The sequence below is a fragment of the Panulirus ornatus genome, chromosome 56 (genome assembly GCF_036320965.1).
Source record: "Panulirus ornatus isolate Po-2019 chromosome 56, ASM3632096v1, whole genome shotgun sequence".
Taxonomy (NCBI): Eukaryota; Metazoa; Arthropoda; class Malacostraca; order Decapoda; family Palinuridae; genus Panulirus; species Panulirus ornatus.
In genome coordinates this window covers 17,967,268-17,985,684 of record NC_092279.1, presented here as the reverse complement: position 1 = coordinate 17,985,684, position 18,417 = coordinate 17,967,268, and the positions used below count along the sequence as shown (strand labels likewise).

The 18,417-nt window shown below is 35.2% G+C and overlaps 2 protein-coding genes across 6 annotated transcripts; one reads left to right on the top strand and one right to left on the bottom strand.

Moving 5' to 3' along the window:
- The first annotated feature begins 301 nt into the window (after nucleotides 1-301).
- On the top strand, nucleotides 302-17,835 carry LOC139765972 (uncharacterized). Of its 5 annotated transcripts, none has more exons than XR_011716766.1 (7): nucleotides 375-827; nucleotides 2,376-2,643; nucleotides 3,229-3,399; nucleotides 3,868-4,078; nucleotides 5,661-5,776; nucleotides 7,721-7,996; nucleotides 17,695-17,835. XR_011716766.1 is itself a non-coding variant. In XM_071694000.1 (6 exons), exons 1-5 carry the CDS (start codon nucleotides 689-691, stop codon nucleotides 5,787-5,789), a joined length of 918 nt encoding a protein of 305 aa, XP_071550101.1. In that variant the 5' UTR covers nucleotides 302-688; the 3' UTR covers nucleotides 5,790-5,798; nucleotides 7,721-7,859. The 5 variants fall into 5 exon arrangements, 2 of the variants coding, with proteins under 2 accessions (XP_071550101.1, XP_071550100.1); XR_011716764.1 differs by lacking the exon at nucleotides 17,695-17,835 and adding an exon at nucleotides 11,254-12,363; XR_011716765.1 differs by lacking the exon at nucleotides 17,695-17,835 and adding an exon at nucleotides 10,828-11,038.
- Nucleotides 9,244-15,158, bottom strand: Trmt112 (tRNA methyltransferase subunit 11-2). The gene is made up of 4 exons (XM_071694001.1): nucleotides 14,961-15,158; nucleotides 13,464-13,565; nucleotides 11,045-11,137; nucleotides 9,244-10,376 (listed from the first exon to the last, which is right to left on the bottom strand). The coding sequence occupies exons 1-4, from the start codon at nucleotides 15,036-15,038 to the stop codon at nucleotides 10,275-10,277; spliced, it is 375 nt and encodes a 124-aa protein (XP_071550102.1). The 5' UTR covers nucleotides 15,039-15,158; the 3' UTR covers nucleotides 9,244-10,274.
- Nucleotides 17,836-18,417: the final 582 nt, after the last annotated feature.

Sequence of the window (18,417 nt, the reverse complement as noted above, 5' to 3'; positions counted from 1 at the left end):
AAAAAAAAGACACCTTTTTGTATCTTCACACCAATGAAATCCTGCCATGCTGAAGGGAGCTTAGCTTCATGAACGGTAGGTGATGGCCGTGCCTGCATGCCTACTAGTTTTAGCTTCATGCATTATACATGTCGGCCGTGCGTGCATGCCTCGTCTTAATTCCCGAAAAAAAGCGCAGTGATGTTCAAAAGTAAAATAAAATGTATGACTTTTTATTTCACTAGCATTTTCTATTTTCGTCTATGTCATGAGAATATAAAAAACATAACTTACAATTGATAATCTGACTTGTAAACAATGCCAATCACTGAGGTTATATGTGTCCTTACTCCTCTCAAAGCACGTACTCTCAGATTTCCATGTTACTTTATATGTTAGTGAATCTTATCAGATTACATTAGGCATTACTAAATACTGTAGGTGCAGGTAGCATTATATTTTTAGAAACTGACACCCGGAAAAAGCCCCAGAATTTCGTAAGGAAAACTTGAGCCTTTACTCATTCTTGTTTAGATTCCTTCCAACCCGGCAGATTGTGTGTGTGTGTGTGTGTTAAGATTAATCAAATAGTTGTGGCTTGTGAAGATAACAAAGTAGATGTTCGGTGGACACAGTGGTGCAATACTTCTATGTTAGGATACGCTAGTCAGAATCATAATTTCTGGCTTCTTGAACGCTCTGTGTAGTGATGTGTCTTAAATCTTATGTCATAAGCGTTCCACGCCATATATCTTGTGCGTTCGTACTACTATCTCCCATTTTATTGGTATTATGGACGCCTATACAACTCTACCCGCCCAGGCTGTATATGCCCGCGTCACAACATTGTAAGTTTGAAGGTGTATTGCAGTTCTTATTCATTGAACAGATTATGTATTTTTGCACTTGGAAACTATATCAACCGTTATTGACCGATGCATAAAGCAGTATGTATCCTCTTATATTTAGTATGCTCAGTGACTACCGCGCATGGCCAGTTTACAGCACTCGCAACACGACATACCGGGAGCGGTACGTGATCCTGGCTATCGATCTCCACGGTCTAATGGTACTTGAATTAGCTCTAATAAATGATCAGGTCATATGGTCGATAAAGGTTTCATCCTTTTCGAAATTGATAATTCATGATTTATTTCATATCACACTTGAATATTGAATTGTTGACATACTGCATATGAATTGACTTTTTTTTTTTTTTTGCATTAATATCCGAACAGAACTTAATTTTTCCTGATTGCCTTTCCCGCCATAGCGAGAGAGCGCCAGGAACAAACGAAGAATGGTCTTTATTTGTAAACATCCCATTTTTAGGTATTATTTATAATCTATCGAAACCAAAGCATTCAATGAATCGTCAACAGCCAAGCTTTACAGATTACTCCATAGTTTATCTGGACCTAATTCACATAACATTGGAAGTGTCTATTATTTCCATGTGAGGGTACCCAGTCCCATCGCCTTTTTCAACCGAAATGTGATTGCTTAAAATTACTGGAACCCAATTGGTTTGTCAGTCACACACTAATTAATAAAAGTACCTTGACACCAGTTGATAGTACTTGTGGGTGCTCATTGCTTGTTGCAGTAAGATTTTTTATTATTATTATTTATTATTATTATTATTATTATTATTATTTTTTTTTTTTTTTTTTTTTTTTTATACTTTGTCGCTGTCTCCCGCGTTTGCGAGGTATTATTATTATTATTATTATCCGTTTCCCGAGCAACAAGGTAGTACAAGGAACACGATTTTTTCCCCAGCCACTCTCTAATTGTCATGTATTTTTCACTAACAAGACCCACAGACTTCATATGCCCATGAACATCATTACTTTCGTATGAAGCGTGTAATGTTATCTTAAATTCCCTTTAGCTATTTTTTGCCAACACCTTGAAGTCGTAAAGTAATTGCACTTTTGGTAAATCCCTTTCTTCGTCATCGCTCTCATTATAGTAAATAGGTTTCACCGAAATATCTCCCACGACAACGACTGAAGTCGGAACCGAATAAAAGCTAGTATTTGATTATCACTTTTTTTCTTTTTTTTTCCTTTAAGCTATATGACTTGTATCTCTGGAGACAGGAGAAAAAAAAAAAATGCTACCCACGTATTTCCTGCCTGACGTAAAAGGCGAACTACAACAGGCGGGAGGCTGGAAATCGTCCTTTCTGTAGTCAATAAAGAAAGAACAAAAGGAGCCAAGGGGAGATTTTCCCTTAGAGGCTGAGTCGCATCACTTTACGCTATCTGTGGTGAAAAAGACAAGGTAAACAATGAGATTTGCTTATTTTTTCCATATATAACCTCGAAACTTTGCGTTCGGAATCATATTTATGCTGAAATTATAATTCTTTATCTTTTTGTCTTTTTCAGTTACCGGCAATGAGTCCCCAGCAACATCTCGAGTGCATTCTTCCGCCTCAGCGTACGTCAGATTTCCTATGCCGACATCACCGGAAGAGGTGAAGGTCGCATCTCTCTCTCCACTGAAACTGAACACATCCTTGTCTGGCAAGTCCCTCGAGGCGTTGCACGGTCTCTTGGACGACCTGATGACCATCATGACTCAGACGACTCTTAAGTGCCGGAAAATGATTCGCCAAGGAGGGAGATCCTGCAAGAAAATCCCAGACGGTGACAAGTCAGTGGTACAATCGTTATCGGTCAGTAGTTCCCAGTTAGATTAGCCACGTCGCCTGCAGCCTTTCTTAGCCCAAGCCTAGTTATCATAATGGCATCACACGCTAAATATACCTAATGCAACTGTATGTTGCTTATAGAAAAATATAATCAAAGACTATGAACTAGTTAAGTACTACAGACTGACTTATTAGGGGACCAGCAGTATCGTAAATCACTTTTGCAAGCACACATATCTCAGGATTACTTCCTCTCAAATTACCAATGATATTTGTAAACTTAAGATAAACATGAAAGTTGTAAAGTTTTAACAGGATGAGAGGGAACAAGATTATTGTGAGTCCTGTCTGTTGTATCACGAGGTTGAATCCTGTAGACAATATAGAAAAAGTTTATTTCATTCTTAAACAATCTGCAGGCAGTACTTTCAACTCAGGCAAATGGTGGATATATTTACTGACAACATCATATTTTTAGAATCAGTAACATATATTGTTTATTCAAGAAGTGGGGACTGATTAGCTTTTGTTTTTACTGAGTATGTCTAAGGGTAGTGACCAACCTCCTCCCATTCACCATAACCAAGGAAGGTGTGTCTGGACTCGTTCGTAAGCGCGCTCAACAACTGTTACATATACTCCTTCGGTGTCGGCCGTGACCTCAGCTTTGATGCCGAGATGGGCAAGTTCGGCTGTCATGTGTTCGCATTCGATGACGATATATACCATGAGGATCTTGGAAGAAACCCCTACCCAAGGTAAGCCATACCTAGGTGATGGCAGTATGAGTTCCTGGCTTTTGTAATTTTTCGTCACCTGAACGAGTTAGGGGGGCTGGGCTGACGGTGGAGAAAACATTATGTCCTTTTACTGAATATTATAGTAAGGAAATCTCTTAGTTGAAGGATATTAAGATTTCAAGCTACCATGCATGATTTTTTTTTCACATTTGCTGGTTAATAGGAATCCAACATCTTTTCTCTGTCAGCGATTTGCATTCTTAGAATAACTATAACCATAGATTTATATAAATGGATTAGAAGAATTTGTCTCTTCTGTGAAAACGATACCTAGAGGAAGATTGAATGAATCTCGTGATTTCAAAGGACGTCAAGGCAAGGTGGTTTAACAAAACCCACTTTTTTCTTTGGTTATACTTGTAGTGAAATCTTGTATCACACAGGGAGTGACAACCTACCATATTTAATCGATCTTTTTTTTTCCAGGGTTCATTTTATCCATCTTCGCATAGGATCAGACGAGGTCGTGAGACTGGTGAGCGGCATCCACACAGATTTGAACATAACATATCAGTACTTGTACAGGCCTCTGGATAATATCATGTACCTCCTTCATCAGTACCAGGCTAACATAGATCTCCTCAAAATTGATATCGATGGACCGGAATTTGAAGTTTTAGAGCAATCGCTGTTTAAGGTGGGATATCTCAGTTGAACTTCATAGGGTTTCAGTTACTGGCTTTAGCTTTTAAATGTGTTCTCAGTTTTTGAAAGATTCCAAGTTTACGTGAGATCCACCTCTTCATGATGGGGAACATTAGTCATCTGTGTCATTTCTTCTGAATAGTGGAGAAGGAATTCACTGAAGATTTTTCTTCGGATGGACTTTATCCCACATACTTACCTTAGAATGTCAAAACCTGAGTTTAACACTGCACCTTCAAGTGGATCTGATAGCAGAGTCACATTCTTACAATAGTTAGTAGGTATAGAATATGGCATATACCACACACTATGTACATAAGTATGACACATGTGGGACTTGGTATGTACAGGTTTAGTGGCACAACTATAACACTTGCTCTTTCCAGAAATATGGCACAAATTCAATGCCACGACTATAGCAGCCCTCTAGGAAAGTGCAGAGGATATATTTATATATATTTTGTTGAACACTTTTATTTTACCCTGACCAATATTTTAAGGATTAAATGAATGACCTTTCTAAGCTGAGGTTCTTGGAGAAATAAGTTAGTTAGCCAAGTTAATAAGAATTATTCATCAACAGATTCTTTAGGACTATTAAGAATGATAAAGCCACACACTTTTATAATCATTCTAGAATAGTTTTTTCTTGTTAATACCAGCTTGTCAGTATTAAGCAACACTACCAGGTCTCCACCTTAGCACAAAAACATTTGAAGAATTGAAAAAATATTGACGCATTTTTCTCTGGTGAAATGTAAAAATGTTATTAAGGCCAAAAAATGACAGGTAATGAATATGTACATACAGCAAATATGAATATGATGAAAATGTTTTTAGAGAATTCACTAGTTGAATTATAAAAAAATCTTACAAAGTAGTCTATTTTCTTTATAGCTGGAAAACTTTCACAGTGAGAATATGGTACACACAGATGACATCGGGAATGTTCTTTGCCAAGTGTTCCCCAGCAATATCATCATATTGTATCTGCAAGCTGAAGTACATATATTGTACACAGGAAACTCTATTAATATTTGCTCAAGGAGAATGCCTCTTTTGCATAATTAACCTAACATTTATTATAGATTTTCCTATGAATGGTGTTCTTTGTGCTTGTTTGTAAATCAAGTTAACTGTTATTACCAAAGAGGCTTAAAGTAGTGTACGGATACATCAAAGGAAACTGTTACTTTCTTTTACTACATTGATAATGCAAAGCTTTATCTATAACTTGATTCACTTTTTGTTTTTGTTTTAAGTGTTGTCAAACACTAACATCTAGTGTTGTTCCTCAGCCTAATGATTTTCAAAAGCTCATTATTAGTAATTAAATTTTGATTGTACTTATTTCAGCTTCTGTTTTTCTTGTTATCTTATTGTGAAAAGGTTCCTAAATAAATTATTGTTAGAGACAAAATAAAGCTAGAATTTAAATCACGAAATTATGTGCTTTTGCTAATAATGCTGTTTTTGTATTGCAATATCGTCTGTATAAGACGATTATATTTCATTTCTTCACAGACTTTGAGTAATTGTGCTCTATTCAGAACCTACCATTTCTTTTTGGTCAGACAACCATTCTGCAGCACACACGACAGTTGGCCATTGAGGTGCATCTCTCGGAATTCCTGAACCCACACATTGACACCGGCCCAGCGCTTGTTCACACCCTTACCAACTACTTGCGGTATGGGCAATAATACTCACTTGTGAGTCAATTGTTATACATGTTCTCTAAAATATATGGTATAACTAGTTGTAAGAAGTAGTTATCCCGTAACATGATTTGTGATCACTAAATTGTTAGAAATATTCCCAGCTTTTGGTGGTCTATATGATACTGTAGTCAAGTATGAGAGAATATGCTGTATTGTAAGATCTTCGGACAAGCCTGTAGGCACATACCCTTCCCATCCCAGGCGTCTTTGTACAGGAGTGATGATTTTCTCCAAGTAGAATGGCAATGGAAACAGGAACATATTTCTGGAAATATTTTAGTGTTACACTGTCATTCTAGCAATACTTTAAACAGGAATTTTTGCATCAAATGAAGTCAGTTGTGTTCTTGAATCTGAACCCAAATTCTCATTGCTTTTGAAGGGAATCACAATATCTTGAATACTCATATACAGTGCCAAACATTTTGGCTAAATGAATACAGTAAATGACAAAACAGTCCAAGTGTCATTTAATGTGAATTTGGGATTTTCCATTGTAGTACCACGCTACTAAGGCATTGATAGTTATCGAGTATGTCACTACACTCTCGACATGAGCAGATTGGCCTGCAGAGTTCAGAGGTATATGAGATTTGTCATTCAAAAAGATTTAGTTCACTTCATGGTTCAATGATAATTACTATATCATCAATAATTGACTCAAGTAACAATGAAACTCACAGTTCCCACAATACATCAACAATGTCATACTGCATGACCAGTTGAAAATTGTACTGCTTGCATCATTTTGAAGATACTCAGGAAAAAATCAGACTTGCATCCACAACGTTAAATATCATTTAGGTCATCTTAATATAAACCATACATAGATTTACATCTCTAAGTATTTCCATATTGATGTGGATTTCTTAAAACAACATCTTCATGTGATCAGCACCAACTGGTATTACCTTTCATTAGAACCAAAGTCATTCCAAAAGAAAGAGTTATGCTCATGAAAGTCAATTTTTGGCTTTTTAAATCAGTGCCTCTGGATATTGCGTAAAAAACTTCAAGTTTTTTGATTCCATGTTAGCAACAGCTTATAAAAGACTCTGACAAGTATTTTTTTTTTTAATGTTCAAGCAGTTTCCTTTGTTTTCCATTCAGCAGGGATGGCATTCACTTTTCAAAAAGTAGACACTCTTTGTATCATTCCATCACCATTGGCTTTTAGGATTTCTTAACTCATGTAAAGATTCCTACCATTATTGTTCTAAAGGAAAAATCAGTGACAGTATCACTGGGTGATGGGTCACCGGTGAGAATTCACATACGAATAGAGATATTGTTCAACTGGAAAATCAAATGGAAACTAGCAGAATACTTATACAACCTGGTCTCTACAGTCATTGTCTAAGAAGATATCTATTAGTTTTCAAACAAAATAGTCCCAGATTTTTACGTTAGTTGATGAGATGACAGCTGGAGAATGGATGTGAGTGAATGAGGCCTTTTCTTTGTCAGTCGATGATGCTCCCTTGCTATTGCAAGAAATGGCAAAAAAGTGTGAAAAAAATATGAGATTCAGAACTTCAGAGCAGTGACATTGTCACTTTAGGTTATACAGCTTGCCACTTCCCCAGATGTTCCCTTCACATACCTTTTCTTGACATCTCTAGTGTGGGCCCTGATCCATTGACATTACCATAAAGTCATGTATATTTGGAGTCATCATTTGATTCTGAAGGGATTGGAATCCTTAATTTTTTACAGAAACAAAAGTAGTTGTTAAATATGGTTTGCATAATTTTCATCCAGTATATTGGTATCATATTAATTCTCAGTAGAACCTTATCACCTCAAGTAAGAGTTAAAGTGCTCCTTTTCTTACCTTTTGTTAGGCATTATAATTATCTCAGTTTTGCCTAACTGCCAAAGTACCCCAAAGATAGTTTCTTTTATATTGACAGGGTCTTCCAAGGATTGGAGGAGCGTGGTTTGAGGCTGGTACATTATGAGTCTAACTTCCTCAAGCCTGCATTAGTCGAGTTGGAGGGTCGCACATTCTCAGTTTTTGCTGAGCAGGTGTGGGTCAATATTCATTTGAAGGAAGCACCTAAGCAACATTATAAAGTACCAGACGAAAAAGATTTTGAATACCTAGAATCAGTTTAGAACTACTGATTGTGTTATGAAGAGGTGTCTTTTGGAGAATACATTGAGAAAATGTGCACTTTCTTACATAGGTAAGTGGCCTATTTAACTGTATGACATGCTAATTTTCACCTTGATTGCATATGATATTTAGATGTGTAGTGAATTACCATTATATACATATTTATCAGTTTCATCATGCACACAAAATGCTTGGAGATTTACAACATGTGAAGAAGTTGAAATGTATAATAACTGTCATAAGATTAACAAACACTGTTTCCATATACTTTCAGTATACTTTGTACCTTTATGAAAATCTTTTAATCTTCAAGTACTTAAGACAATTCATGTTTTTTAAAGTTGTGAGGCTCTTATGGCTTAATCAGATACATAGATAATGAGTATGCAAGTGTTGAGTGAGCAAGTGCAATCACATTTAGAATCAAGAATTGATATTTGAGTCACTCATTTTGAAACTGGCATTCATGAAACTCTGTAAGAATAATATTGACATTACTCCAAATAGAAAAGCTATCTTCTGTATATGAAAAAACTTTCAGATTGAGTGAAATGAATCTTTCTCCTGCCATTCTTCCTAAATATTCAGGTCCCTCAGTTGAAGTAAAATTCATGTCATTAGACCACTCAAGAATTTAAGTGTATTTTGTGCATTTGAATATGGACTTTGCCTTATGTGCACAATTCCTGATGTGTTGTGCCTCTTACTTTGATGAACTAGACAGCTGTACTGCTTGCATTTTTTTAACGTAGAATACCGTGTTTCTCATCACAAACACTACACAAAAAAGTTCCAAGTCCCTAAATTACTTTTTTTTATGTAGTTGTTTGCAACTATTATAAACATAGTTTACTATTGTCTTTCATATCAATCTGCTGTCTCAAAAAATTTTTGGTGTTCAGTATTACCATTCTATATATCATAATTTCCAGTTTCTGTAACAAGGACTTCAGTGAATGAGGGAGTCTTTCTTTCAGTGAGAATTAATCCATTCTCTGATTTAGAGCCATTGTTTACAACTATCCAGGAGGACAACATATATCCTGTTCTTGATTGCACTTTCTGTGCAATGTTTTTCACTTAGCATTGCTCTTTAAAAGCTTTAGTTTCAGAAAGTACAAACAGTTTTTCTTTACTATATAAACTTTTTTCTTCTTACAAGAAAGAGCTAATTTGATTACCTATACTTACTTGAAACTCCACATGAGCAAACACTGAATATGTATATTGCAAAATAAGATTGTCCTTAAATTGACCTTAAAAATGTGCTGACATTTCAGTTCTAACAAAAAGAATATGGAGGTTGAAAAAATGAAGTATTTTTAATATGCTATAATTCTGAAGGCGCCTTAAATAACACATGTAAACATGTTTCGAAGGCATAAAGACTGTATGTTGTTATTTTTTCTAACTATAAGATCCATCCTCAAAATACGTTAAAACGAAAATGCTGTCAGACCCTACACTAATTAATAAGTCAATAAAGATTTTCATCTCACTTGACTAAATCCGAGAATAATGCAAACACCTGAGATATTACCATCAGAGTAACTGGTGAGAATGAAATAAAGACCATAACCTACTATTACATGCACATTATTAAACAATTTGCAGTAATCATTCATTCATCTCTGGAAAAATGGAAAACTCCACTAACATTCACAAAGAGTATTCAAGTGCCTATAGCCTATCTTTTTAAGTACAGTGTATCACAAAATGGCTAAAATTTACTGCAGATGGCATTATTAAGAGTGGTGAGGATATGGGTTAATATGATGAGATCAAAGGTCTTGCATTGGTCATGGCAGGAGATGGAGCTTAAGATGAAATGTCATAATATAACTTGATTTTAAGAAAAGCACTTGAAATTTCTCTACATTGTTATGAATTCAGTAGCAATAACTCAAATCCACAAATGGAAGTTTTGCAACATTTCTTTATTTTAGTCATCATCCATGCTTCCATCTGTCACTGGTGTTCACAATAACATTCCACACTTGCCTCAGTGTCTGTCTTTGTAAGCAAGGATACAACCCTCAATTTCAGAACATCCAAACTAACAATCATCCAGCTGCCAAAGCTAAATAAATTGGCAAACCTTGAGAAATTCATTACTAACAAAGGAAGTCAGTAAAATAATATACAAAATAATAACTCAGTGTAGTCTGTAGGTCATTGCAAAAGAAGAATGAAATCCACCTGCTTCCACAAAACTTTAACACTGGCTATATCTTCAAAATGGGATACCCCTGCCAAACCTGACACAATTATCTCCTTACGAAAACTAAGAATGCACTTTAAGTGTCCACATACACTGTCACTTCTATTTTTGCTTCACTTAATTTGCATTACACTTCATCTTCATTCAAAAGCATGTTTGGAATTCCATTGCTGATTGGGAATTTTCTTTGGGTTTCTGGGCATTCAAGACAGCCATTGATGACTTCCACCTGAAAAGAGAATATTACTATATAAGTAAGATAAACTTAAAAGCACACCAATTTAATGATATACTAAGTAATGTCAAATAAATTTACATTATGCCACTTTAAGCATGTGCAAAATTGTTAAATGATTACCATACATACACACGAGTGCATGGTAGGACAATTAAAGGAGTAGGTGTGAGAGGAAGACTACCTATGGCATGGAGAAATAGAGTGGAAGAGTACTGGAAGGAGAGAAATGGGGGAAGAATGCAGGTGTATATGAGGGAAACATTAAGGACAGGGAGACATGGAGATTCTTTTGCCATGTTCACCCCCTAGTTGGGTGTTTCCAGTAATGAAAATGGGTTAAAGATATAGACTGATAGATATCATGGCAAATACCTACTAAAAATCAGCAGAGAATTACTGAATGACACCTGTGCATATCTTTTATACTAACACATATTTTTAGCTATGGAGAAAAAATTCTTGTGAACAAGTGGCAGTTTGGCTACGGAGAAAGAAAATTATTAAGTGAACAAGTGGCAGTTAGTAAATGCTGAAGATTTGGGTACAGAGTGAAGAAAAATTCATCTATAGGAATACAGTTCATTGAACTATATAACTGTAAACTGCAATATCTGTGAGAATCATCCCTTTGTAGGAAAAAAAGCTTATTTTAATCATACTTCTAAGAGGATGTGATGAAGTTTCTTCAGCAAGTCATCATCATTTTCATATCCATCAGGTAAAGTTTCTGGCAAGTCTTCTTGGTGACCAACCTAAAATACATGTATAAAAAATTTATAAAGTAGTACTATGTAATGGTATACAAACATTATACAGTATATTATTAACTACTAACAGTTCACTTTATCTGTCTATCTATTGCCTCCAGGAACTCTCATCAAAGCGGGGTGGCCAAGACAAAATTTACTTCCCTACCGCATGATCTGAAAGAGCCTCCTTGAACCCAAACAGCAGTTATACATTATTCATATAACCTCCTGAGATAAAATATGGGTAATATCAAAGGCTTTTCTGAAAAAAGCAATCTGCTTTGCTGTTCTAACTAAATAGAGAAAGGATAATAATAAAGTGAATAGAGTCTGATCAAGAATTGTAGAACCTGAAATGAATTTTTCTTCTATTTGGCTCTGGTTATACTTACAACATAAAAAGGAACATTATGACTTATGTGATTTTGGTAATATTAATTTATCAACTAATAACAGAAGCAAAAACTAAAAGGGTTCACTAATTATACAGAAATACAAATCTTTCGTATCTTTCTTTCCTTATTAAAAGTAAAATGAAAGGGGTTAGTGTGAGAGAAAGACCACCAGTGACATGGAGGAAATAAGAGTGGGAGAGTGCTGGAGGGATAGAAATGGTGGTAGAATGCATGGAATGATATATTTGAGGAGAGTATGTAAGGACAGGGACATGTGAAGACTTTTGCCAAAGGCACCCCCTTGATAGGAATTCCCAGAGGAAATGGGCATCAGAGATACAGACAGGAATAATCAGGTGCTTGCAACATTTCACAACACTCATACACATCAACCAATGCCCAGTGAGTTGTAACAAAATATGAATAACAATATCAACCAGTACTTTTTCGATAAGCACACTAAGTTGATTCCTCAAGTGTAACTAATGCCTCCATTCGCACCTACTGTAGAAACTACCTTATTTCACTGAACTCAATCAAAAACCATTCCTTTGATATCCTCATCTGAAATTTGCCTACACATAATTAACTCTTGTGCTGCAACTATCCATCTCTTCTGCAGTTTTCCTTTCCTCCTCATACCATCCTTATCATGTGCCGTAAGACTTTCACCCATACACCTTTCATGTGATTTCTTCACGTGTCATTTAAGCATAAAAAAGATAAATAAATGGATTTTTTTATGAATTTTCAAAGGCCATGGCATTGTATTTATCATTAGTGTGTCCATGTTTTGGGTGATGAGAGCTTTGTTAATGGTTCATCAAACTGATAGTTGATGCTTCCAGTATGCAAAGAAAAATATACTGATTTTAATTGTTTCCATTTACATGGGATAGGACAGGTTCACACACTCCCAGTACACTCAAACACATCATCTGGACTTTCAATGCAAGTGCTTCTTACTTTTTAGCTTTGCATATTAAGTTGATTTCCCAAGAGAAAATAAAGTCTCAGAAGCCTGATGATGAACTATTTCTCTGGCATCTTTCTCTGAAATATCTATCGCCTTAATGAAATTGTTTTCTGCTTCCATCCATTTCATTTGTTACCTACCTACTCTTACGCCTTCCATCATATACTTTATCTTTTAAAACAGTATATCAGCTAACATGGCCATGTTAGCAGAGAGAGCACGGGCAACTAAGGAATAGAGTGAATTGGAACAATGTGGTATATTGGGGATGACATGCTGTCAATGGACTGAACCAAGGCATGTGAAGCATCCAGGGTAAACCATGGAAAGGTCTGTGAGGCCTGGATGTGGATAGGGAGCTGTGGTTTCATTGCATTACACATGACAGCTAGACTGAGTGTGAACGAATGTGGCCTTTTTTGTCTTTTTTCCTGGCACTACCTCGCTGAAGCAGGGGGTAGCAATGTTGTTTCCTGGGGGATGGGGTAGCGCTGGGTATGGATTGAAAGTAAGCAAGTATGAATATGAAAATGTGTATATATGCATGTGTATGTATATGTACGTGTATGTATATATATGTGTGTATGTAAGTGGATGGGTCGTTTGTTTCCTGGCGCTACCTCAATGCAGAAAGCAGCGATTAAGTATAATAATAATAATAAATTTATATATATTCCCTAGCTGAGCCAGGTACCCATTTTATCAACCAACACATAGGGGTGGATGAATAGCTGGGATGACTGGACCAGTTGCCACAACCAGGACTCAAACCTATGCACTAAACCCTGAGTGTCCCAGAAATGTATCATGGTCAGGAACACTAACTGCTACCACAAGGAGGTTGGAATAAGTACTCTATTATGTAACATTTAAGATAATTCTTTTCAAAATCAGCTTTACAGTACACATGGCAAGATCAGATGAAATGAAAATTTTATTTTCAAGTGACATAACTTACACACTGTGCAGCAAACAGGAGAGCATTCCAGTCTAACTTAGGAACCATCCTGGAAATAAAGTCTCTGTCGAAGTCAATGTCCACATTTCTTACTTCATCTGCCTGTAAAAGAAAAAGTAAATTATTTTCAAAACTGGCACAACATAAATTTTTTCAAAGACAGGCTTTTGTATCTCGAAGTATGTTTTGTAAAATAAAGTTTTACAGCCTAACTTTTGCATGAAACTGCTGCAAATACAAGTTAGAGCACATTATGATTTTCATATATAAATTTAATGTAATAAAGCCAGTTAAAAGGTACGAAAATTTACAGTTTAGTCCCATGGTGTTTTGTTACCCTGGTTTAATGTAATCAAAACATTATAGAAAATACAAATATGGGACATTCTGGAAGTACAGTCATGGGTAAACTTTAGTCCAAGGCTAAGCTTATGAGGTTAAGTAAAATTTCCCATTTTACTTCATTGCAGAAAATCAATTTTTTTAAAGCTTCGTTTGCATTGCCAAATCCATGAAAAGAAAAACAGCTTATGCCAATGTGATTGTTGGCATGAAAACCTTTCATCAACTATATCAGATAAAACAACCTTTAACTGTGCAAAGATTTCGCCAAAATATTCAATTTCAGTTATAATCTAGCCATGCCATTGGTAACACACACTCCTGAGTATTTTAGGGGCAAACCTGAGCAGGCTTTTGCTAGATTTAGATTATTTGACCTCCATCTCTTATCTGTTGAAATTCAGCACCGCTTGTGTTCGGCTCAATCTAGTCTGTGACCGATAAATTTCATGTAGAATAATATTAAACATTACAATAAATCTTGATTGTTGATGAAGTTAATACGCTTTGTCGATTATATTTACAAGTGTTTTACCAACTGATTTTATTTACTGTAACCTCACACTTCCCGAAATAGCATAACCCTCACTACTATTGCGTATATCGCTAGCATTACAAAACTAGATTTGCAGTATTTTCTTTAGGAATACTAAAAAAAAAAAAAAAAAAAAAGGAAAAGTAACAATATACTGTAACTTACCAGTGCCAATATACTGGCATAATAATAACTAGAATCCTGATGCATTCTTCTATTCACAACACTACGCCTTTACTACAAAATATATTCAAGGATGTTCAGATTTCAATGTACCCACCCATAGGGATTTTTCAAAATTACCCAGATATTTATATCTAAATAATTCCCAAGGTTTCGTAGTTCTCTTAGACTTGATTTAGCATTTTAGAAACCTGTGAATATAAAAGTATTGACTGATTCCTTTGATATATAAATCTTTAACGTTTACTATAAATAATTTTCTTCATCTAGTACGAAGTATCTATATATAAGGAAAACAAAAAACTGCATCATAAAATAATTTATTCACTCGAAGCAGTTCAAGAAGACACAAAACAATACAATTTTCATATTTGAGTTATGCCGATGAAAATTAAGGCTACAATAACACACTGTAGCCACAAGGATCCACACCATACCTGGATCTTGAGGGGAAATCCATCCTTTACGTTCTTAATTCCTTTGCTGGTTAGCATATTATGGGTGATGAGTTTCATCCTCCTGATTACCGTCAGAAAAATTTTGATAAATTTCAAGGGCAACGAAAATACAACAAATTTACTTGAACTGGACTCGCTTGTACACGAGAATACAACACGTATTTATCGCCTCGTGGTACATGAATCAGCCTTATGCTAAATATTTTATTATTGGTATTTTGCTTACCAGTATTATTTCAACATTTAATATGAATAAATACAAATCTGATGGAAGAAATTGCAGCAATATGGTGGGTGTTTAATGCATGCATCATCTTCATAAGGGAACTTCTATGTGACACGGTCTGAACTACACAATAGTCATTTATACATGTTGACAAAGTCTTTATTACAATGAGGGACATAGGTAGAATGACTAGCCATTCCTAGGCATTTATGGTACACATGGTATTTACACTCATAACTCTTATATCAAGGGGAAAATATCAGTATCACAGTTAATAAAATAAGCATATGTATATAAATATTCTCATGCTCTATATCTAATATTTATGAGTGATCATGAAGGTTCCTGAAATGCTACTCTGTGTGCTTTATCATTTAGAATCTGGAACTTAAAATGTTTCTTAATGCCACATCGTTTTAACTAATGTATTTCCTGAGACAAAGACACCTATATAAACACTTTTTCGATGAGTAGTAAATGGCTAAACGTTTTTAATGATCTATACCCTGAAATAAAAGGCTATTGATAACTAAACAAAAGGTTGACATAATTTGTTTTCCATTTCATTGAGCATTACAACATTTTTCCCTTTAACTCGTATTTGTGATATTAATCATTCGTACCAGTAGGTAAAAAAGTGGTCTTCAAGGTGTATATATGAGGAAAAGAATGTTATTTGGGAACTCTACCATGTGGCGTCATTTGACAAGATAAGGATTTACAACACTGACTTCCCAGTGTGTCTCCAGCAAGTCTTCTCTTAACAATGGCCCACACAAGTATTTTGTGTGCTTAAATACAGACCAATTTACAGTTCTAGGAGAGGTTACTAAGATTATTTGATAAGTATACATCATAGTACGTCCATACTAGCAGTAACCACTTTAAGCAAGTCCAGTACTGTATATTTAGACGTGAAAATGTGTACATGAATATTATGTAATCTATGCCATAAGAACGTCAGCAATTTTTAGTCACCATCAGCTCAAATTACTACATTCCATACACAAAACTATGGCAATGAATATCCATTTTTTGTCAATGTTAGGAAACAAATATGATTTGTTTCTGTGGTGATATATTAGTGAACTCTGTACATTGGGCATTGCACCATTGACAAGAATCTTTTTTTCTGTTAGCTGAGACACGGGCAACTGAATGCCCTCATCAAAGCAATCCCATTAACACTACACACGCACACATACACACATTATATATATATATATATATATATATATATATATATATATATATATATATATATATATATATATATATATATATATATATATATACCCCTAGCCTTAGCCAGGTACCCATTTTATCGACCAGCCCCAAAGGGAGATGAACGGATGGCTTGAATACATGATTGAACTTCTGTTGATTATACTCTCCCAATCTTACTGTTTTTAGTACTATAACAGACACATGGCCATATTTTGTCGAAATTTAATCTGACAAGCGCCTTTGGGTACAGCTTGGAGAGCCCAAATACACGTGCCAGTGTGTTTAAACTGTGCCTGACAGTCAGTAAGGCACACTTAATTTTTTTTCCCTGAGGTCACAATATCTTAGAACTCTTCATTATTTTTACCTATTGCTATTAAGTTTTCAGAGAGAAAAAAGAAATGATTTAAAAGGAATCTTGCCATTGTCCCTTAACATGTGTGGATGATACCCGTGTGAGGCTTATGTCAGCTCCTGGCCCACATCTGCTCTCCTCCCTGATGTGAGAGGCGGATGTCATCAGAGAGAGAGAAAAAAGGGGAGCTAGTTTCCTTGAAAAGCTATGCGTCATAAGAGCTCCATTTGGGCCTGACACTTCTTAGGATGATGTAAAAGTCAAATTGTTATTTCTGCGATCTGAAATTTGGGTTTCGCTTCGTACAGTTACTTTTATAATCATTAAGATAACTTATTGAAAAGTGTTTCTCTTCACTGATTTCCAAACTGACGCTGTGCCAGATTACCCCAAACATACTGTACAGAACTCTATAAATGGCAACACAGAGGAAGTTAAGGACTTCAGCCCTAAGACGATTCTCAGTAAAGAGCCACATCTATTATCTGTCATCCTTTCCCAAGTTGAAATATATGTGTGTTGAATAGTCACGCACCTTAAATACTATCAATTTGATCTATTACTTATACAAACGAAAACTAGGTTTGGGAAAAATCGCTTCCAATACCCGACCACTCTTGGTATGTGATTTCCGTATTACCCCAATGTTTCAAACATGTCCTCTACGTCTGTATATCTGTCTTTGTGCGTGACTTCACCTGGTTAGGTCGTTGTTGTCACCAGTGCCTACGTCAGGTGGAATCTCGCTCTAAAAATAAGCTTTTTGTCCTCTTCCTTCGTCATGCTCCTGTCTTGTTTCTGTCTGCTGTTTATAGGTCGGCGTTATGATGATATTGGATGATTATCACTTATTCTGAATGTTGTCATCATTACCGTGCATTCATTTTCCTTTTTTTCCGATTTAGGTCTATCGGCTGGTAGGTTCGTGAAGGCCGCCAACGTCAAGAACAAAAAATTGTAATATCTTCAGGTGTTCAAGACCATACACGATCACACAATATATAGCCCTTGAGTATCATTATATATGGTACATATGATATTCTTTTTTGTAGATAATAATATAAACAATAATAATGATATTAATAATGATATTATTATTATTATCATTATTATTATTATTATTATTATTATTATTATTATTATTATAGAAGTTGTAGTAGCAGTTGTTCTTATTATCAATGGTTGTATTATTATTATTATTATTATTATTATTATTATTATTATTATTATTATTATTATTACTATTATCATTATTGTAGTGGTTTCATTTCTTGATATCCTCATTGCGTGATACGAATATCTTACAATAAATCACACTCTTCATGATGTCCAGAGCAGAATAATGTGCCGTATGGAACATCTGTTTTACAATATCCTTTATCTCGTTAGTCTAGTATAATGTATTCCATCATTTGGTGTGCTAAGTTTGATATTAGTCCATTCTATACGACTTGAGGTCTTTTTTCTTGATTGAAATTACATTTGCATTGATGGGCAGATTCAACAAAAATACTTTCATAAGTTTATTTATTACTGATAAATGAGATCAGAATTCGGTATATCTCGACCTTTACCACATATGCTTTTGTTCTTTTTTCATATTGTTCTACCTGTGCTTTGTTGTTCTG

What these genes read in the sequence shown, in the direction of transcription:
- LOC139765972 (XM_071693999.1), top strand. Translation starts at nt 689, where the DNA reads ATGTGTCTTAAATCTTATGTCATAAGCGTTCCACGCCATATATCTTGT. An exon ending in GGAAGAAACCCCTACCCAAG is followed by an intron (nt 3,400 to 3,867) that starts GTAAGCCATACC and finishes TTTTTTTTCCAG; the next exon opens with GGTTCATTTTATCCATCTTC. An exon ending in ACCCTTACCAACTACTTGCG is followed by an intron (nt 5,777 to 7,720) that starts GTATGGGCAATA and finishes TTATATTGACAG; the next exon opens with GGTCTTCCAAGGATTGGAGG.
- Trmt112 (XM_071694001.1), bottom strand. Translation starts at nt 15,038, where the DNA reads ATGAAACTCATCACCCATAATATGCTAACCAGCAAAGGAATTAAGAAC. An exon ending in TCCTGTTTGCTGCACAGTGT is followed by an intron (nt 11,138 to 13,463) that starts GTAAGTTATGTC and finishes CATGTATTTTAG; the next exon opens with GTTGGTCACCAAGAAGACTT. An exon ending in TTCATCACATCCTCTTAGAA is followed by an intron (nt 10,377 to 11,044) that starts GTATGATTAAAA and finishes TTCTCTTTTCAG; the next exon opens with GTGGAAGTCATCAATGGCTG.